Source organism: Cynocephalus volans, chromosome 3 (genome assembly GCF_027409185.1).
Source record: "Cynocephalus volans isolate mCynVol1 chromosome 3, mCynVol1.pri, whole genome shotgun sequence".
NCBI lineage: Eukaryota > Metazoa > Chordata > Mammalia > Dermoptera > Cynocephalidae > Cynocephalus > Cynocephalus volans.
The window spans coordinates 171,894,240-171,917,684 of NC_084462.1; the positions used below are offsets into that span (position 1 = coordinate 171,894,240).

Below are 23,445 nucleotides of genomic sequence, written 5' to 3' on the forward strand. Positions count from 1 at the left end.
TGTGCATGATGGGAAAATAAAAGCTTATACCTCTGCTAAACTTCTTATTTAACAAATAAGTTGAAATTATTCAAAGTAACAGTCAATGCAGAATATGAATCAAAGTACTGGAAAAACTGATAGAGCTTGGATGTCCCATTATGCACCACACATTCCCTAGATCATAATATATTCAATTCCACATTACTGATGCTAGTAGAAGACATGATTAAAGCAGTTAAATGAAATCCACAAAGAATGTGCTGAATTACTTTAACCAGTACTGTCAGGTTTCTCATACCTACCAAATTTTAACTACGGACAAAATGAGTAGTTGAACAATTCTATTTACCTGATTGTTCTCTGATGAAGGGATTAAGAATCATTAAAATTAGTCAGAAAGAGGCCATATGGAAGACAAAAGAAAAACAAATGCCATGATAAAGTCTCACACTGGGTAACTGTCCCCTGAGTAATTTACTGTTGACATCAATATGCTTCTCTTATTCATTACTTAAAAATGAACTTACTCTTTAATTATAGAATAAAAACTGCGGGAAAGTATTTAAAATTTTTTTCACAAACACAGGTATCTCATTAACCTATGATTTATTTTGAGTAAATTCATTATTCATTATTCACATTATAAAAAGTAACCACACACACATATGCATTCACAAATTAGATCATCTTTATCATACATCAATATATTTTTAAAAAACAAGTATTTTCTAATATCAATATAGTTATATGCTGATTGCATTTTGAAATAGAGAAGCTGACAATAGCTTCATACAGTATATCTCAAGAACTGACATTTTAAAATTAAAAACTGCATATGTTCCACAAGCAAATTGTGATGGAAATATTAGCATTAGTACAAACAAATGTTGTTGACATGGCTTAAGCATGATAGCTTCGAAAAACAACTGATTCAAACTAGATTCATCATTTTAAATTAAGGACAAATACAATCTAAAATGTAAACAAAGTATTTATAAAATAAATTCTTCTAGGAAATAAAGGAAATCATCAATCTATTATTTGTAAGGTATCTGTAGCTCAAAGTTATCAGAGATATCTGTGGGATTTTCATTGCCAAATTATTTATTTATTTATTTATTGCTGGCCAGGATCAAACACTGGACCGTGGTGTTATCAGCACCACGCTCCAACCAACTGAGCTAACCAGCCAGCCTTCACTGCCAAATTTAAATCTGGGAATGTCCAGGTACAACATATTGTCACCAGAATCACAGGATTGGTAAAACTGCAGACAGCTGTTTGCACCCTTTTCAGTATGACTTTTCAACTGGCCTTGGAGAGTCGTGAGAAAATGCAACATCTTTCTTACCTTCCAAGTCCCCCTCCAAGTGATTATCTAACTAGGGCAATTTCAGCTGATTTGTACTCCCATACAATTTTTAAATGTGAAAATTCTAGGATAATTTAGCTGGTTTCCTGCACAAAGGCAGACTTGTCTCTTTTGCAGCAGTAGTTAAAGCGTATACCTAAATTTGTTTTTCATTACACTTCACTATAACATTGGAATTCTGTAACGACATTATTACTCAAGAAATACATATTATACCACCTAGGGAATCTAATTTCAAATGTGGAAAGTTTAACATCAGCTGCAATTATGTCTCTTTTCCCATTCATTGAAAAAAAAAAAAACTAAAAAATAAAAGGTCTCAGCCTTTGCTTTAGCTTTTTTCCACCAATCACATTATCTCCGGCTGTCTTTGTTTTGCCTCCTTCATCAAGCAGTTGATTTAAGGATTGGATTTTCTGGATTTTCTTTGAAAAAGAAGGAAGGAAGGTTGGGAGGGAGAAAGGAAGGTAGGGAGGAAGAAAAGTGGGGAAGGGGGACAGAGGAAGAGAGGGAGGGAGAGAGAGAAAAAAGAAAACAAACAAAAAATTTTATCCATATAATGCTTACCAAGTAAGTGAAGAAATATAGATGATCTACTCTGTATAAATCTAATATAAGAAAGAATTCTGATTAAGGGAAAAAATGAATTACGTGTTAAAAATTACTTAGAACTACCTTAAATTACCAAAAATCTTGTGTGCACCTAACACAGCATTGAATTTTATTCATACAACTTTTCCTATATTTTAAATTTTTTATAGCCATAATAAAAATCACACATACCCTAATGTATCAATTGTCGGGCCTTAAAAGACAAAGATATAATGCATACCTATACTTCCTTTAAGACATTAATACTGCTAGATACTAGATGTGTCATCTCCATGACACTGAATGAAAAGTTGGAGAACGTACTGCATAGAATTTTTTTAAGAAGCAAAAACAGATAATACTTTCTGAAATCACTTCATAGGCTTATTTTAAATAAAAAGGACGTATTTTCATTTGGCTATGGCATGGCTCTGAACTGAGAGTAATACTTCACAGAAAAAAGACCAATATAGAAATCAATCACCTATTCCAGCTGTGTGGCAGTGCAAACTCGTGAGAAAGTCCAAATTAGAACCACATTATATGAAAATGTAGTTATAGACTTGTATATCCAGTCACATGTTTAAAAAGCAGCTGTGGATACCAACTTTCTTCTTCTTCAGAATATTCAGAAAAGAAGAAACAAATCAGATATGATTTGCTATCAGAGTGTTTGTTTCTAGGTTCATCTTTTAATGCACCAATTATGGAAGGATTCTATTATCGTGTAGTTCTATTTTTCCACAAACTTTTTGAAGTACCCTTGTATATAATTGATTATATAAATAATTATATATTATATATATTGAGCAAGAGAAAATTCAGTCTATAAAAAGGAAAACCATGCTCAGCAATGAAAGATAAAGATAGTAATCTGCAATAAAGGAGAGCTGGTTTTAGTGGTCTTTACTTTTAAAAATGCCTATGGCATGTAGAAAAATAAGTGGAGAAGAGAAGGCATTGCTTCTCATGTTACTAAATATGTTCCTCAACAGAAGAATTCCAGGGCAATTGTTTGAGAAGATGAGGACCTTGGGTGACAGAGAGGAAGAACCTTAGGATGCCAGGACTAGAAGGAGGCACCCTAGAGGATGAACCATGAGTCAGCCCTGCCATTTTACTGATGTGTACAGTGAGGCCCAGAGTGCTGAACTGAACTGTACACAGCTAATTAGCTGATACTGAAACTGGGACACAAGGATCCCAGCTCAGTGCTCTCTATAGACCCCTGCCCTGTCCTGCCTCTACTCTCATGACTTTTAAATAGAACTTCCATAGCACAATCATTGAAGCAATAATTGTATGGGTAAAGAGTACTAGGGTACTTCAGAAAGTTCATGGGAAGATATGTGTTTTCTTTTAATTTTCTCCATGAACTTTTTGAAGTACCCTTGTATCCTCTGTAAATTATGTACCCTCTGTATTAACACTACCAATCTGTAATATCAATATTACTTTTTTCTATTACTATTGCTTTTTTGTAGTATATAGTCCTACTCTGTCCTTGAACTCCATTCAATAAATTTATTTCTAAATTTTGAAAGAAGTTTGATATATACACCTATATTTGTATATACCCAATGGCCAATTAAAATTTAGAATAAATTACAATATAGTTGTTAGTTTAGTTCCTAAAAGGGACTCCAGCATGAAGTTTCTGCAAAAAGATACATTTGATAAACTTTATGCAAAAATGTCCATAAATTAAGTGGTATTTGTTTAAAAGAAAACCTGAATCTTGTTTAAATTCTGTTCTAATAAGAAAGTTCAGGTCTCCCAGATGGAAGAGGAAACTGTAACTATACTTTGGACACCCTGGCTGAACCATTTCTACCTTGATATGGTCTCATGGTGATTTTTATGGTACTACCCTCTTAAATGTTCAAGCTGAAAGAAACAAAGGTTCCAACAATTCAAACAAGATACATATAGAACATAAAAAGAAACCACAGGGGAAAAGGAGAATAGAGGCCCTTTATAACATCAACTTCAAGGCATAGGTATAGTTTGTAAATATCTCCAGTTGACTGAACCCACAACTCTGGGTTCTATGCTGTAGCAATTTTTCTTAAGTGGCATCAGTTGTACCCATCTTTTCGAGCACTCAGTGATTAAATACTGTATACTTAAGCTAGACGTTTTAAAAGGATACATTTACACTTGGTGTCTCCTTAGATATAAATTTCCTGAATGCAAATATTTCACAGAAAAAATAGTAGATATCAGTTATTAGTGGAAGCCATTTAAATGTTTCCTGTTGATTCCCTAAGGTCACATTGTCTTTGCCATATACAAATCATCTTATATACACTAGCATAACAGTCACAGGTGATAATAACACCTTTTAACTTATAACATTCCCTCATTGTAGACATCTTCTATTCTTTGGAAAGTACAAGCGTACTTCAAAAAGTTCATAGAAAGATTTATATTATCTTTTAATTCTATTTTTCCACGAACTTTTTGAAGTACCCTCGTATTGAACTAGGAAGGGAAATGCACTGAGAAAAGAGTAGGAAAATACACTGAGCAGTACATCAGTTGATTACTTACAAGGTAGCCTTCCGTGGTTGTGTATCTTTACTTCCACTGCTCTTCGGATCAACTGAGTTACCTGTTCCACGGGAGGTACTTGGTAAGGGGCTATTAGAATAGGAACTTGTAACACTACTGGCATTACGAGTCCGGAATGAGTCATCTGAAAGTAATACATGCAAAGTCAGACATACTGAATATACTAAGATGTTAATCTAAGGAAAGAAGAAAAGGTTAGTGATAGCTGACTCTTTCTCTTTTACATCAGTTTTATGAAGGTATAATGTATACACAACAAATTGTATACAGTTAAGGTTTTGACATACGCACAGTCCCATGAAGCCATTGCCACATGAACATGTACACACACCCATCACTACCAAACGCTCCCTTGTGCCCACTGCAATCCCTCCTTTTCCTCCCTCCCCTTCCCTCGCTAAACCACTGATTTGAATCCTGTCACTACAGATTAGTTTGTGTTTTCTAGAATTTTATATAAATGAAATCACACCCTTTTTGTCTGGCTTCCTTCATTCAGCATAATTATTTTGAGATTCATCCATGTTGTGTATATAGATACTTCATTCCTTTTTATTTCTGAATGGTATTGTATGGATATGCAAAAATTTGTTTACTCATAGTATCTGTTTGGATTTTTTTTCCAGTTTTTGACTATTACAAATAAAATATTCATGAACAAGTATGAATATTCATGTACAAGTATGAACATTCATGTACAAGTATGTGTGTGGACATACATTTTAATTTCTTCTTAGTAAATACCTAGGAGTGGAACTGCTGGATCATATATCAAGTGTATATTTAACTTCATAAGAAACTGCCAAATTGCTGTCCAGAGTTTTTCTCTTTTCTTTTCTTTTTCTGCATTTTCGCCAGCAATGTAATTGTGACAGAGACCAATTTAGCCAACAAAGCCTAAAATATTTACTATCTGGACCTTCACAGAAGTTGGCTGACCGCTGGCACAAACTTTCAAATATATAATACTGTAAATGTTTATCTATAGATGATTTACAGTGAAATCCTATTGTTATTAACTTACTTAAAAATTACTGCAAAAACTTTCTGTCTGCTTCAGCAGGACATCAGACTATGGTAAAACCTGTCCTATCATTTTGTCCTTTTTCTCTTTTAAAACCATTAAACTCTGGGTCTTGGCACAATGAAAACAAAATAACATAGACAAGTATTTTCTCAATTGCTAGGGGAAAGTTTAATTTCTTAGGGATTTGAAAAACATATAAATTTAGGAAAAATACTGTATTTAGAAATATAGAAATTGGTCATTTAAACAAATTTAGCAAGTTTTTGAAGAGCTTCGGTTATTACTTACCAGTTAGTGAAAGCACAGAAGTCTTTGCTAACCCTGAGGTAGAAGGTGAATATCCTGCTGTAGAACTTTTACTAGAAGAGAACATGATTTAGTTTAAAGTACAAGAAAATGCTTTTTTCACTGTCAGACATCTAACACTTTTTTAAATGCTTTCTTCTACTTCTTATGAAACATGCTTATTGCTCTTAATTTCTCATTTGTTTTTTACTTTCCATGCCTCACAATACTTACTTTGACAATAACTTTAAAAAAGCATTTCCTTAAACTTTTGCTTCATCAGAATTACAGTTTTTCTTTTGATGCTCAGCCAAGACAGGTAAGATGGGTAAAATTTTCTTGGAAATAACTTAACTTTAGTTATAATCCCTTTTGTCCATCTTGAGATCAGCCTATTGGCTAGGAACTCTAGATGGATCTATTGATAATGCCCAAAAATACAGCTGAAATTCTGGAATAAGCTATCTTTAATAAAAGAAAAACATGTTTTTGTTCGTAATATATTATTTATCTGGATAAATGAATAATAAATGAATCCTTTTAAAGATATTTATGTTTTCTTAAAATTACTTTGCTTGTCAGTTGATATGCATTTGTTAAATACTATATGTGTACAGCCATATAAAAAATCATAGTAATTTAATTTATGCTGATTCTCAATCTTAACTTTATAATTTTATCTTCTCAGCTAAAGGAGAAACTAGACATTCATCTTTTCTCAGGAGAATTCACATATGAACATGCCAGTGGCTTCTTTATAGACAGAAATAATATTATTAGCAAATGGATGTCCACAGCCATTTACCAAATGGGGCATCCTCATACCCATTTAGAAGTTAAGTGGCATACATGATACAGCACTACCTTCCTCCTAAAATGGTATATGGATCCATGATGCTATTATATAGTGTCATGGCAACATCCTTCCTATAATGCCAAGATACCTATTTTTATGCAAATTGGTAGATTCTATTATTTTTAAATATCATGGTCTTTACAGAAGGAAACTGACAAATTATTGGCCTATAAAAACTCAAAATTAATTCTGATTTTTATAATAATGTACATATTTTACATAAATAAAGATGTGTGCCTATAAAATAAAGTTTAAAAGTGAATAGATGACAGATCATACCTAGCACACTTCTCTAAGTTGCCATATTTTGCATGAAAAGCTTGATTATTAAAAGACTGGCTTCGAATCAGTTTAGATTTCTTGATTTCTTTGCCTAGAGTAATAAGCAGAAAAAGGGAAAATGCATTCACTTCGTCCTTAGCTGTCCCAATCCCCATTCCCTCCCCAACTACCACCATTTTCAGTAAAACACAGATGGGTCTATCTTTCTTTCCTTAGTTTGAGCTGATTGGAGTATCTCATACCCATAATACCCATTAAGAACTACCAAAACAACTAAAGATAAAAGGCAAAAAGTACTTCAGAATAATATACCTGATCTAATAGAGTGACTTCCCCTGAAATTAATTTTTATCAAAGGAAAAATTTTTTATAAAAAAAGCATAAAGAGGTTATTTCTTACTTGTTGATGGGGTGACAGAAGAAGGTCCAGGAACAGAAATGGGAATGTTCTTGGGCAGACTCTGCGTAGGTGTCTTAGTGTCTCTACCTAAAATAAACTCTGTTTTAAGTTCTATCATTTCCTCTGAGTCCCTACTAATCTCCATAAATATACAAGACAACACAGAGAATATGGATCACCATCCTTAGCTAGGCAGCACTCTTTCCCAAATATTCTTACTTTATATATTTACATATTTCAATCTTTGTTATTCAGTGACCAATTTCACAATCTTACAGCTGCTATTAAACTTTAAGCTTTCCTTTTCAAGAATATGAACCTCCACACTGGTTCCTACCATTTATTCATGTATTTCTAACATCTGTACCACATTAAGCAGCCAATTTTTGAAGACAACTTCTGAAAAATGAAAGAAAGTGAAGCAACTTTTCATATCAAATTAAAAACTCAGCACGGTCTTTCAGAATACCAGGATGCATGCAACATTAATTATGTAACTGAGTGGTGAAGACACAGGAAAACTACTTACGTTTCTTTTCAAAGATTTTATCACTCATGGGTCTTCCATCATTCTGTTGCTTCTCTTTCTCTAATTGTTCCTGTTATTAAAACAGTGTCTTTGCATTAAAGATATTCTCATAAGCAAAATATTTGTTACCATTGACTATTACAATTTCTGATTGGTAAATGGCAAAATAATATTTTTCTTTAAAAAGAATGAGAGAAAAAGAAATGGTCTCTTGGATACTTTTTAAATGTCTTATTGAAATACACAGAGAAAGTGCATAAATTATAAGTGAAAATAGCTCAATAGATTTTCCCAAAGTAAACACACCTGTATAACCAGCTCCAGTAACAAGAAACAAAACATTACCAAAACTCAGTAGCCCCTTATCCTAATAGAACAAATAGGCAAGAAAATCAATGAACATAGCAAGTTCTGAACAAACTTGACATAATTGACATGCATAGAACACTACACTCAACAAGCAGAGAATAAATATTCTTTTCAAGTGCACATATAAAAAAGAAAAAGATGGAGAAAATCGACAAGACAAAGAATTTCCACATAGAATTGGGCTGTATAAAAAAAGAACCAAATGGGAATTCTAAACTTGAAAGTGAAATATATAAAATTTAAAAATATCTTTAGGTGTGCTTAACACAGTTATCTGCTTTCTCCATCTAATCATAGCTATCTTGAAGTCCTTGTCTGCTACCTCTAATATGAGGTTCATCTGGGCGTATTTTTCTATTGTCTGTCTTTGTCTTGGGTTTAGCTCATTTGGTCCTAAAATTTCTTGAGAGCCTGCTTATTCTCTACATCTTCTACCACTGGCAATCCTGAACACTAATCTTTGTCCTAGAAGACTGCTGAAATAAGGCACTTTGCTTCTCAGAGGATTTCCGCTTACATTTTTAATGTCTCAGCACACAAATTCTCAGCAGAGAAACAGAAAATATAAAAAAGAACCAAACGGAAATTTTAGGACTGAAAAATACAATATCAGAAATAAAAGAATCACTAGATAGGCTCAGCAGCTGAATGGAGATGACAAGTAAAGAGTTGGTGACACAGGATAGATTGACAAAAGTTATTCACTGAGTAGCACAGAGTTTTTAAAAAAACAACAACAACAAAAAGCTTCATGGATGCGTAGGACAATAATAAAAGATCTAACATATATTTAATTGGAGACCTAGAAATAAGAGAAAGAGAGAAATTGGAACAGAACACATATTTAAATAAACAAGACCCAAATCTTCCAAATTTGGGAAATGACACACATTTACAGATTCAGTAAGATGAGCAAATCCAAACAGGATGAATTCAAAATAAATCATGCATAGATACATCAAAAACAAACTGCTAGAAACAAAAAAGAAAAGAAAAAATCTTGGAAGTGGCCAGAGGAAAAACAACATTACATACAGAAGAACAAAAACAATTCAAATGACAGCAAATATTTTATCAGAAGCTATGGGGGCCAGAAGACAGAAATACTTTAAAATACAATAAAAAAAAAAGGCTGTTGGGGCTTCTAGTCAAGATGGCAGAATAGACTGTCCCCAGCATCACTCTCTCCCACAAATCAACCAATTTACAACTATAAAAAAGCAACAACAGCCAAGTGGGGGCTGCTAGAGCTCAGGGGAAGAGTAGCAGAAACCTACAGGGTGTATGAAGGTTGGAAAAGCCACGATGAGAGAAAGAAAAAATTGCTCAAACCATTTTGTGCTGTGGCCACTTTAAGGCTGGAGCTGCTGAGTGCATGGAGCAGGAGCCAGCAAAAGCCGCAGCTGTGCCCTTCGGATGAAGTTGCTTGGAGGCGGCAGGAGAAAAAAGGGACTTGGTGACCCCCAGGACAGCAAGACCACTAATAGGGTTCATACCCACACAGGAGTGAGGAGCCACAACAACTGAAAAAAGGAGCCACTCAGAGGTTGGTGAGTCATCATAAAGGATCAGCACACAGCCCGTCCCATGGGAAGTATTTGCAGCACAGGCAGTAGGGGAGACAGGCCCACTGGGGGAACACTGGGGCACAGCAAGGGCAGCTGACTGGCACCCCAATCAGCAAAGGACTGCTCAGAGGAGACTGGTCAGGAATATAGAATTGCATGGAGTGCAGTTTGATAAAAAGACTCAAGCCCAGATCAGAGTTTCTACACAACCCAGGTGCACTGATCTCTTGAGAGCTGGAAGTACCCATAAGGTCAACCATGAAAACCTGAGCTGCACAAAAAGCCTTCCCTAGGGAAACAGCAGCCAAACTGCAATTGCTAACCCACACAGCTCAAGTACTGGTTCCCACAGGAAGTTCCCCCATTTTAGAAGTAAGCAAAGGACAAAAATAGTTTCAGCCCAGGCACACTGCCAGCTCCACAGGGCCCGCCCAGGGACTGGAGGTATGGAGCCGGGGACTGGACAACCCCCCCCCCACAACCAGGCACACTGCCAGCTCCACAGGGCCCGCCCAGGGACTGGAGGTATGAAGCCAGGGACTGGACCTCCCCCACCCACAACCAGGCACACCACCAGTCCCAAGAAGCATGATAAAACATCACCTCCATGTGTGGCCCACCACAGCCACCACAATAACCACAGCTGCTGTGAAAGCAGCTAGATGCCACCACCACCATGCAGATGGTCTGCCAGCCACTGCAGTGCATTGACACAAGAAGAGTCATTAGTAGAGACCAAAGAAAAGAAGAGGATGTCTCTCTCCACAAAGCCCATTCCAGAGTGACAGAAAAAGTATCTGCTCTCTGATAATATTGGGGGACCTGAATACACCTGTCAGCACTGGACAGATCATCTAGGCAAGAAATCAACAGAGTAACCATTACTCTTTCAGTAGGAGAGAAGAAATCTAGGGTAATTAAAGGGGGAAGGGGGGAAGGAGAGGGGAATTGGGAGAGACTGGACAAGGGGCATAAAGAATAAGTACGATTTGTAACAATATATATGCTAGTAATATTGATTTGATCAACATATGTCAATGTTGAACCCCCAAAATATGTATAATCAATTATGATTCAATAAAAACAAAAAAATTTAAAAAAGAAAAGAAAAAGGCTGTCAACCCAGAATTCTATACATAATGAAACTATCCTTCAGGAATGAGGGTAAAAACAAGACATTTTAGATAAAGGAAAAGTAAGAGAAATTGTGGCCAGAAGGCATGAACTATATAAGATCTGCTAAAGAAAATTCCTCAGGCTGAAGGGAAAAAAATACCAGAGGAAAATTGGATCCTAAGCAGTGAATGAAGAGCACTGGAAATGACAAACATCCAAATAAATATAACAGTTTACTCTCTTAAATTCTTCAAAATACAAATGACAATTTAAAGCTAAGTTGTCTGGTGGGGTCTTCAATACAGATATAACTCATATAACAACTACAACATAAAGAATGGTGTGGAGTCATACACACACACACACACACAAACGGGGGGGGGGAAGAAGATATAACAACCACAATTATTTGAAGTTGATACAACAAGCAAACAGAAAGGACATTGTTGGGGGGGTGGGGGGGAGGGAGAAGGGAGGGAGGTTTTGGTGATGGGGAGCAATAATCAGCTACAATGTATATCGACAAAATAAAATTTAAAAAAAAAATTTATTAACTCTAACCTGATAAAAATAAATAAATAAATAAAAATTAAAATTAAAAAAAAAAAAAAAAAAAAAAAGAATGGTGTGGAGTGGGTAAGGGGAACCATATCATTGTTAAATGAAGTGGTCCAATATTAACAATATGCAGACTATAAAAGGTTAAGTATGTGTATTATAATCTCTAGAGAAACCACCAAAAAAAATCCCCCCCCACAAAAAGGAGGGCGAACACAATTCACTAATATGAGAATGAAACAGGAGTTATCACCATAGATTATCACCATACATTAAAAAGATAATATAAGAATATTATAAACAACTTTATGCTAACACATTTACAGCTTAGATTAAATGAACAAATTTTGGCAGGGAGGTGGAAGGGAGAGGGGGAAGTGACTTACCAAAACTGACGAAAGAAATAAAAAAATCTGAATATTTTTATATCTAAAAAGAAATTGAAACAATGATCAAAATCCTTTCCAAAATGAAAACTACAGGCCTAGATAGTTTCACAAGTGAATTCTACCAAACACTCCAAGGAAGAAATAAAACGAATTTTACACAAACTTTGTCAGAAAATACAGAGGAAGTGGGAATACTATCCATCTTGTTTTATGAGGCCAGAATAACTCTAATACCAAATATGACTCCAAAAATAACAAAAAAGTAAATTATAGACAAATACAGATGTAAAATTCCTTAACAAAAACATTAGACAAGAATTCAACAATGGAGAAAAAGGTTAATACATCATCACCAAGTAGGGTATATCCCCGAAATACAAAATTAATTTACCATTTGAAAAATCAGTGTATTAACAAAATGAAGAAAAACCAAATATCATTTCTAGATATGACAAAATTCAACAGCCATTCATAAAAACTCTCAGAAAACTGGGAGTAGGAGGGAACTTCCTCAGTCTGGTTAAGGATATCCACATAAAACCTGCTGCTACCATCATACCTAATGATGAAAGATTGAACTATCTCCCCTTAAGATCAGTACAAAGACAAGGATGCCCACCGGAACCACTTTTATTCAACTGGAGATCTTTAATTATACTGGAGATCCTGGACTTTGCAATAAGACCAAAAAAAGAAAGAAAGAAAGAAAAGTAATAAAAACTGAATAGAAGAAGTAATTGTGCTGTATTTAAAGAAGATATGAAGACTTACATAGAAAATCCTAGTAAATCTAAAAAACTACTAACTAGAACAAATAAATTTATAAAACACAAGGTTAATATGCAAAAATCAATAGTATTCTTATTATTCCAGCAACAAAAAATTGGAAAGTGAAATTTAAAAATTATAATTCCATTTACAATAATGCCAAAAAACATAAAATACCTAGAAATAAATCTACTAAAAGACTTTCTTGAGCTCTACATTGAACGTTACCAAAATTACTGAGAAAAAAGTAAAGACAACTAATTCTCCAAATTGATCCATAAATCAATCCTAATTAACAAAATGTTAACTAAAATTCCAGCAGGCTTTTTATAGAAATTGACAAACTGATCCTAAACTTCATATCAAAATGCAAATGTCCTAGACTGGCCAAAGCAATTTAAAAAAGAACAAAGTTGAAAAACTTACCCTATCTTATTTCAAAAACACTATGAAGCTACAGTGATCAAGACAGTTTGGTATTGCCAAAAAGATAAACATATAAATCAGTAGAACAGAATAGGTAGTCGAGAAATAGACACATACATACATGGAACACTGATATTTTTAAAATGTGCCAAAGCAACTGAATGAGGAAAGGAAAGTTTAACAAGTGGTGCAGAAATAACTAGATATTCAGATGGAAAAAACTAAACATACATAAAAATTAATTTGAAATGGATCACAGACCTAAATGTAAAAGCTTAAATTAAAATTTCTATAAGAAAACATAGGGAAAAGTCTGTGATCTTGGAATAGACAAAGGATTCTTGGAATAAAAAAGAACCAGAAGAGAAAAAATATGTATGCATGACAGAGAGGTTGTATTTAGAATGTATAAAGAACTCTTACGTCTCATAATAATAAGATACTTAAACTCTGAAAACAGACATCATCAAATAAGAGATAAGAATGATTAATAAGCAAATAAAAAGATGCTCAACATTTCTGGGCATCAGAAATATGCAATTTAAAACCACAATAAGATATCATGACATATCCACTAGCATAGCTACAATTAAGAAGACCGACCATATCAGACATAGAGGATATGGGGCAACTAAAGCTCTCCACCACAGACAATGGGAATGTAAATGGTACAGTCACTTTGGAAAAGTTTTTTTTTAATTGAAAAATAATTGATTATACATATTTGCAGGATACAGAGCAGATCATCATGGATCATCAGCATTTGTTTGCAATGCATGATGATCAAATCAGGATAATTAGTATGTTCAGCATTACAAAACGTAATCATTCCTTGTGTCCATTAACCAATTTCTCAGTAACCCTCTCCCTCCCACTTTCCCACTTGTTCTATTCTCTCCTCCTAAAACTTCAACACATTGTGATTGTTTTTGTCTTTCTTTTTGTTGTTGTTTTGTTTTTTTGTTTGAAACATAATTGATTGTACATGTTTGTGGGGTACAGAGTTGAATATCAATGCCTATGTACAATATGTGATGATAAAATCAGGATAATTAGTATATACAACACTACAAAACATAAGCATTCTCTGTGTCCATTAACCAATTTCTTGCCAACTCCTTTCCCCTCCCCCTTTCTCATTTCCAGTTACCACAGTTCTGTTCTCTCCTGAAAGTTCAACCTATTATTGTAATTGTTGTTTCTTCCTATGTTATGTATTTATTTATTAGCTCCCACTTGTGAGGGAGGACACACGGTATGTCTCTTTCTGTGCCTGGCTTTTTTTTTACTTAATATAATCTTCTCCAAGCTCATCCATGTTGCTGTGAATGGCAGAAGTTCATTCTTTTTTAAGGCTGAGTAGTATTCCATTCTGATATACACCATTTTCCTTATCCAGCCATGTGTTGATGGACATTTAGGTTGATCCAATATCTTGACTATTGTAAACAGAGTTTCAATAAACATAGGAGTGCAAGTATCCCTTCAACATGATGATTTCCATTCCTTTGGGTATATATCCAGTAGTGAGATTGCTGGATCATTGTTCTGTAGTTGTTTGAGGAACCTCCATACCATTTTCCATAACGGATGCACTAATTTACAGTCCCACCAACAGTGTAGAAAGGTTCCCCATTGTCTGCATCCTCACCGGCATTTGTTATTCTGTCTTTTTGATAAGAGCCAGTCTAACTGGGTTGAGATATTATCTCAATGTGCTTTTGATTTGCATTTCCCTAATGATAGGTAATGTTGAGTATTTTTTCATATACTTGTCGGCCATTTGTATGTCTTCTTTTGAGAAATGTTTATTCAGCTCCTTGGCACATTTTTAAATCAGATTATTTGTTTTTTCACTGTTAAATTGTTTGAATTCCTTGCCGGATGTATAGTTTGCAAATATGTTCTCCCATTCTGTAAGTTGTCCATTCACTCTGTTGAGTGTTTCCTGTGCTGTGCAGAAATGTTTTAGTTTGATACAATCACATTTGTTTATTTTTTCTTTTGTTGCCTGTGCTTTTGAGGTCTTATTCATAAAGTCTTTGCCCAGTCCTTCATCCTGAAGTATTTCCCTTATGCTTTCTTCTGGGAGTTTTAGTTTCAGGTCTTTTTTTTTTTTTTTTGGAACATAATTGTTATACATATTTGTGGGGTACAGAGCAGACCATCAGCACTTGTGCACAATGTGCTGATCAAATTAGGATAATTAGCATATTCATTGTTACAAAATGCAATTTTTGAGAATCCTCCATACTGTTTTCCAAAATGGCTGCACTAATTTACAGTCCCACCAACAGTGTAGGACGGTTCCCCTTTCTCCACATCCTCTCCAGCATTTGCTATTTTCTGTCTTTTTGATAACAGCCAATCTAGCTAGGGGGTGGAGGGGGGAGGGCTGGTATCTCAATATGGTTTTGATTTGCATTTCCCTGATGACTAGTGATGGTGAGCATTTTTTCATGTACCTGTTGGCCATTTGTATATTTTCCTTTGAGAAAGTCTATTCAGCTCCTCTGCCCATTTTCTAATCAGGTTGTTTGGTTTTTTAACTGTTAAGTTGTTTGAATTCCTTGTATATTCTGGATGTTAATCCTTTATCATATGTAGAGTTTGCAAATATTTTCTCCCATTCTGTAGGTTGTCTTTTCACTCTGTTGTTTCCTTTGCTGTGCAGAACCTTTTTAGTTTGATAAAATCCCATTTGTTTATTTTTTCTTTTGTTGCCTGTGCCTTAGGGATCTTATTCATAAAGTTTCTGCCCAGTCCTACATCCTGAACTGTTTCTCCTGTTTTCTTTTAGGAGTTTTAGAGTTTCAGGTCTTATATTTTAGTCTTTAATATATTTTGGGTTGATATTGGTATATGTCAAGAGGTACAAGTCTGGTTTCACTCTTCTACATATTGGTATACAGTTTTCCCAGCAGCATTTGTTGAAGAGGCTATCGTTTCCCAAAAGTATGTTCTTGGTGCCTTTGTTAAAGATCAGTTGGCTGTAAGTAGGTGGACTGATTTCTGTGTTCTCTATTATGGTCTATTGGTCCATGTGTCTGTTTTTATGCCAGTGTCATGCTATTTTGGTTATGACAGCTTTGTAGTATAATTTGACGTCAAGTGGTATAATGTCTTCAGCTTTATTTTTTTTTGCTCAGGATTGCTTTGGCTACTCAGGGTTTTTTGTTGCTCCATATGAATGCTAGGAATGTTTTTTCTATTTCTATGAAGAATGTCATTGGTATTTTTATAGGGCTTGGATTGAATCTGTAGATCACTTTGGGTAGTGTGGACATTTTCACAATATTAATTCTTCCAATCTGTGAATGTGGAATGTCTTTCCATCTTTTGATCTTTTGGTGTGTCTTCTTTAATTTCTTTCAGCAGTGATTTGTAGTTCTCATTGTAGAGAACTTTTACCTCCTTGGTTAAACTGATTCCTAGCTGTTTTATTCTTTTGGTAGCTATTGTAAATGGGCTTGCTTTCTTGATTTCTTTTTCTGCTTGTTTGTTGGTGATGTATAAAAACACTAGTGATTTTTATTTGTTTTAATATTAAGCGTACCCTACAATATGATCCATCCATTCTATTTCTTGGTATTTACCCAAGAGAAATGAAAACATATGTCCACCAACACATAACTAATGTTCACAGCAGCTTTATTTGTAATATCCCCAAACTAGAAGTAATCCAAATGTGTCCATTAAGAGGCAAATGGATAAACAAATTGTGGTATATCCATAATATAAAATACTACTCAGAAATAAAAAGAAATGACCTATTGATACATATAGAAATATGGATGTCTCAAAAAAATTATGCTGATGGAAAGAAGCATGACAAAAAAAGATACCTAATATATGATTCAATTTACATAAATTCTTGAAAATGCAAATTAATCTGTAGTGACAGAAACTACATCAGTGGTTGCTAGGGACTGGAGCAGAAAAAGATATGGATTACAAAAGGGCATGAGGAAACCTTTGGGGGAATAAAAACGTTTGGTGTTTTGATTGCGGTGATGGTCTCACGAATATGTCCATATGTCAAAACTCATCAAACTGTACACTTTAAATATATGCAGTTAATTGTATGTCAATTATACATCAATAAAGTAGTCTTTTTAAAAGGCTCTCAAATATAGTTTTTCTTCCAGTTCATAAAATAACATTTCAAAAAATCAGCACTTTTATTTAGTCATTTAGGAAGAAAAAAAAGTAGTGCGAAATTTAAAAGAAATTATTTTTTAAGTTTAATAACAAAGCACAGTTAATATTAGTTAGCAAAGAGTATGTGAGCCAGGCACAGAAAGAAAAATACCTCATGTCCTCACTCATATGTGGGAGGGAGGGAGGGAATGAGGAAGGAAGGAAGGAAGGAAGGAAGGAAGGAAGGAAGGAAGGAAGGAAGGAAGGAAGGAAGGAAGGAAGGAAGACAATAAAACTTTGAACTTTCAGGAGACAACAGACCTATAGTTAATACAGGTGGGAAAGGGGGAGGGGAGAGGGGTTAGGGAGTAATTGGGTAAGGGACACAGAATAATTATGATTTGTAATGATGAACATGCTAATAATATTGATTTGATCATCACATACTGTACACAAATAGTGGTAGTCAACTCTGCACCCTGTAAATATGTATAATCAAAAATAAATAAATTTTTTTTAAAAAGAGTATGTGTGTTGCATGAGAAAACAACATACCATTTCCAAAAGAAGTAGTTCTTCTCTTTCTTTCTCTTGATCCAACAGATCTTTTTCATAAAACTTTTTCTGAAACTGTTTAAAGTTTAAAATGAAATTGGGCAACATTAGTGGTTTCTGCCAATTTTTAAACATTCCTTTCAATAAAAGGAAAAGAGAGTGTACTTACAGCATCCATAGACATTTCCATTCTGTCCAACTCTAATACAGTCTATAAAGAAAGTTTTAAAAATTATTCAACAATAATTAAATTAAACCAACCAATCATTTCTCACAGACTCCTTTTCCAGAGGTAGGTACAAAGAGGAGACTTCTGCACTATGTGGAAGGCTAAATGAGAACACTCTGAAGTTCTGCCCAATTCCACATTATATTTATAATCAACCTTTATACATTAATGCTAGGATCCATTTTAACTTTAAAAATTTTCCAACCTTAAGAAGAGTAAGTCTAGAGGCATATTTTAAATACCCACTGCATGCAATTTAATTTCTATTATCTCCCAGTGCCAAGCTTTCCTAAATTTTCAGAAATACAATATAGTTTATGAATTTTTAAAAAGTATTTTAGCTAAATATATGAGGGCACCTCAAAAAATTCATGGAAAGATTTGTATTTTCTTTTAATTCTATTTTTCCATGAACTTTTTGAAGTGCCCATTTATATTGAAGCAAGCTATCGTTTCACTTAAAATCCCTAGTTCCCTTCCGCAGAAATTTTTTATCATTCTGACACTCTAACCAATAGAAGAGACTTTGCTCTGAAAGTATTCTCTCAATTTAGTATTTGTCTTTCACAATACAGTAGTCTGAAACAAATTACTCCAAGCAAACAATGGCCAATCTCATCTAAGGTTGTGTTTCTGAGAGAGGACAGTACCTCTAAAACTTATTCAACAAGAGTAACTCTAATCATCAATATAAAGTACATTTATATATTCAAATGCCCAAAGCTATCCATTGCAAATATAAAATTTGAAGCTTTATTTTTATGCTCATATTTATGAAAAACTACAATTTATGCCATGAAATATTCCCTTTTTAAATAAAATTACTTCCCATGTTAAAAAAATAAAAAGTGATTTGCGTAAGCTACTCCATTTTTATCCCAAACCTTGTGTAGCTGCCTCAGAGGTTCCTATATTAATACCTCAGTTTGATAAACATTACATTACGGAATTTTCATGGAACAAATTGACATCATTATTAAACCATATTTAAAATAAGAGTTATACTCCAGAATAATCCATTGTAGATTAATAATCCATTAATTTAATTACATCATTGTTGTACTTATTTGTGGGGTTAGCTTGTATTGTCTCTTGAATTAATAAATTCTTTTGGAAAAGTAACTAACCCTCTCATGTTTATAATCTTGACAACTTAACCACTGCCTAAACTTCTATACTGAAATAGTAAGGACAGAAATATCTCTTAGAAACAAAAAATGTGTGTGTGTGTGTGTGTTTTCAGATTTAGATGCATATCCAACTCTGGGTATTTCTGGTTATTTCAGTTCACAAAAGACGAATTCACATTTCAGTAAAATAAAATTATATTTTTTAATATCAAATTATCAAATCACTTTATTAAAAAGTTCCTCATTAACACCAAAGTCAAGGGCTTGGATCCCCAAACCCTCCAGCTACCGGAAAAAAAAAGTGCCTCATGACATCTGGCAATGATCTCTAGAAAAAAAAAAAAAAATCAAAGGATTCTTTTTCTCACCATTGATGCTAATTTATTCACAACATTAATAAATTAATTTTTCTCACTACAAGTAAGTGTTCCAAAACTATGCATCCTGAAGTTCACATTCACATTCATAAAAATAATCACTTTAATTTTACTTGACCTTATAAAAACATTAGTTATATATTCAGCATAAAGAGTTGTTGAAGATTATAAAGTATTTTAAAGTTTGACCCCAAATTTTTACTGTTTTAGTTTCCCAGCATTCCCAATCCATATATAATACATCATGCTAAAACAAAAAACAACCATAAGATACAATGTTACATTATTACAAAAAGGAATGTGCTCAGGGGTAGGTAAGAGATCTATATTCTAGTCCTGGCTCTGCCATGTATTATTATCAAGCTGGCACTTAATATTTCTAGGTCTAGAGCTTCTGTAAAGTCAAATGGATGGCGAATTAACTCTGAGGGCCCCTTCCAGGCCTGAGTTTCTATAAAATGTGACTTTCCCAATTTTACCAACAAAGTTTTACTGGATTGTAAAACTTATAATAATGTTTTAAATAAAGTCTGGGAATAAAGTATTCATTATTAATTGAGCAGTGTTTATTGAGCACCTAACATGTGCCAAACTCTTACAGAGCTCATATTACTAGTAATAAAAGCTTAATATTTAAGTGACCTTTAGAAGGAACTTTCATATCTAGTTGTGGCATACATCATTTACAAACCATTTACTTATTCATGCTACTCTAGCAAGGATGTATGTATTTTAACATATTAAGCTAAAATAGTGAAGCTACATTTAACATAAACTTAATGCAAGAAATGCAATGTGTGGGAAGAGAGAGACTTACCCTTTTTACAATAGCCAGAACATCTTTATCTTTTTCTTGACATAGGAGTTTTCTCACACACATTTCTAACTGCTGAAGTAGATGCTTATCTGCAGGAATCTTCAGGGTAGATTTCACCTTGGGCAATAGGTAGCAAAGTTTCATTCTATAATAAATTAAATAGTATTTACTTTTGAGTGAATTTAACAACTAAGAATAATAGTAGCATGAAACTGAAAGAAAATTCAAGTTTTAGATAGCTTGAGAGTTCATTTATTCATTTATGGAGTCCCTATTTTGTGCCAAGCATTCATTTCTCTGGGTGCTGAGATACAACAGTGAATAAAACCAACAAAATTCTCTGTTCACATGGAGCTCAGCATTGGGGTAGGTAAAAGAGAGTGAACAAATATGTAAAATGTCTGTCAGATAGTGGTAAGTGCTATGGAGAAAAATAAAGCAGGGAAAGAAGAGGAGGGAGTGCCAGAGGAGCAAGATTAATCTATTTTAAAGCAGGTGATCCAGAGAGGGTGTCAGTGAAGGTTTCACTGAAGATGACATTTAAGAAAAGACCTAAAGAAAATTAGGAGATGAGTCATGTGAATACCTGGGAAAGAGTATTAAGGGCAGCAGCAGTAAATGCAAAAGCCCTCTAGGGGAAGCTTGCCTTGGTGTTTCCCCAAATTAACAAACTGGACATTGTGGTTGAACAGAGTGAAGGTGAGATTAGCAGGAGACCTCCGAGTGGTAACAAGAGGCCGGCTCATGAAGGGACTTAGAGGCCACTATAAGGAGACCGACTTTTTTTTGACTGCGATGAGAAGCCACTGGAGGGTTTTAAGCACAAAGGTGAAATGATCCAATTTAAAATTTTAAACATATCACCTGGCCACTGTGTTGAGATTAGACAATAGGTGGTCAGGGACAAAAGAAGGGAAACAACAGAGGAAGCGCCTCAAATAATTCAGGCAGGAGATGATGCTGGATTGAAGCAGAGAGAGGTGGTGAGTAGTGGTTGCATCCTGGATATATTTTGCAAGTAGCAGGATGTGCTGAGGGATTGGAGGTGGAGTAAGAGAGAGAAAGGATTTAAGGTTTTAACCTGAGCGAGTGGGAATTTAAATCTTAAACATTCACTTAAGGAAAAACAATTGGTTATTTACCTAGATGGAGAAGACTACAGAAGAGGCAACGCAGATAAAGAAGGTCAGGATTTAATTTTAGACATATTAAGTCTGACATCAGAGAGTAATAAGTGCAGTTAAAGAAGAAAAGAGATAAAAGGATACAGTCTAAGGCACCACCACAGTCTAGACTGGGTTGAAAAGGAAGAGACAGGAGGCCGAAGAATGCCAGGGAGGTAAAAAGAAATCCAGAAAAGTTTTAAAAACCTTTCAGGAGGAGGTAGTTCAGAAGAAATGTTCTGCTTTGCTAAGCTAAAACTCTACTTCTTTGCCAGGGCTGGTTTTTGGAGAGGGATGCTAGGTGATTGTCTATTTTATAGCTGCTATATTTATTCATTCATTCACCTGAGTGCTCCCCAGATTATTATTTTTTATTTCTACTGCAAACCTTGAGACAACTAAATCCCATTCCTAAAGCTTCCAGGACGCCTTCTCAGCTGAACCTTCAGTTGAGGATTCTTCATTTACAACAAAATTTGCTTTTTATTCAACCAGAAAAGGTAAAGAAGCTCATCCTCTAGAATTTTTAGCCCTGTAAATAGCAACAATGGCCTCAATCTCATTCAGAGCCCACCACACATACTGCTAAGCCTGGTGATGGTTTCCCTAATTAAGGAGTTCCAATTTCCCCAAAGAGAAATTATTTCCTTTCTGCAGCTGGAGATAAGACTTCTCTAAATACCAATTGTCTTTTTCTAGCCTTCATATTGTCTAAACTCAGTGAATTTAAATTTTAAACATTCACTTAAGGAAAAACAAAAACACTTAACAGTCCATGCACACTTCATTCTTTATAATCCAAAGTATGTCTAGAAAAAATATAGTTAGCAGAACCTACATAAGCCATAGTAGTGATTCATCTCTATGAGACTCCTGGGCCATGAGATTATAAAACTCTTGAGATTAGGGGCCACACCTTTCTGGTAAACTAAATTCTTTATGTACATTACCTCAGATATTTATTCTTCAGAAAACCCTATGAATCAGGTACTAAGGAAATCAATGCACAGGGAGATTTTGTAACTTGCTCAAAGATACAAAGCTAGTATAGAACTGGGATTTCAGCTCAGGCAGTGTAGTTCCAGAAGCTGTCCTCCTAACCTGTGTGGTCCTACTAGTCTTACTTGTGATAGCTTTCATTCTATCTGCACATCTCTATAGCATTGGGTAGAGGCTCAAAGCCAAGTGATGCTGGGCCCATTTCTTTGGCTGGCAGCTGCTCAGGCAAGGGAGTGGAAACCAAATGGGAAAATTGCTATGCAATAGCCTCTTACCCCAAAAAACCTCCAAAATTCATGGAGTGATATTCAACTAACCTTAATCTGGTTTTCAAATTGACAGACTGCTTTATCATATTATAGTCAGTACTATGCTATTAGTCACACTGACCAAAGTAGAAATGACTTCATCTCCTTTTAAATTATTTTAGTCAAATGTTTGATGAGTGATAATTCATCACACAGGAAATTGCTTTTCTAGAAGCACAACTTCAAATTACAAAATGTTAACAATATAGTTGGACTCATAAGTTGATTAGGAAGAGCTAAATTCTAAAGAACTATAACAGGCTCTTTTCAATTTACTTTAAATGTCAGGGATACTTTACCTCTTATTTATATAGCACAGGTAAGAGAAACAAAAAACCACATCCTGTGTAGTTGCGTTTTCTGCATTTTCTCACATTAAAAATACAAAACAAGAACCAAACTCTAGATTTGTTCCCATTAAACAATGCCCATAAATTTCTTAGATTAAACTTCTCAATACCTTTTCACAGTTCTGCTTGGTATATATCTCAACAGCAAGACTATCAATCTATTCTCATTTATTGCCTCACCAACTCCTCCTGTATTGCCTACACAATTTAAGTCAGTCGTTTACAAAAGATGCACATATGTCACACAGCATAAAATGAAGTGTGGCTAGCATGGAAAAACTCAGC

General features: G+C 34.5%; 1 protein-coding gene across 1 annotated transcript in view; it reads right to left on the bottom strand.

Annotated features, from left to right (window-relative positions):
- Positions 1–1,754: 1,754 nt before the first annotated feature.
- The window catches only part of PPP4R4 (protein phosphatase 4 regulatory subunit 4), a 107,811-nt gene continuing 86,120 nt past the window's right edge, over positions 1,755–23,445 (bottom strand). The window contains exons 17-25 of the mRNA XM_063091765.1: positions 20,341–20,485; positions 17,957–17,998; positions 17,788–17,862; positions 7,899–7,968; positions 7,370–7,456; positions 6,967–7,060; positions 5,835–5,905; positions 4,499–4,643; positions 1,755–1,779 (exon numbers count right to left, since the gene is read on the bottom strand). Coding sequence (XP_062947835.1) covers positions 1,755–1,779; positions 4,499–4,643; positions 5,835–5,905; positions 6,967–7,060; positions 7,370–7,456; positions 7,899–7,968; positions 17,788–17,862; positions 17,957–17,998; positions 20,341–20,485 — 754 coding nt within the window. The remainder of the gene's footprint in view (positions 1,780–4,498; positions 4,644–5,834; positions 5,906–6,966; positions 7,061–7,369; positions 7,457–7,898; positions 7,969–17,787; positions 17,863–17,956; positions 17,999–20,340; positions 20,486–23,445) is intronic.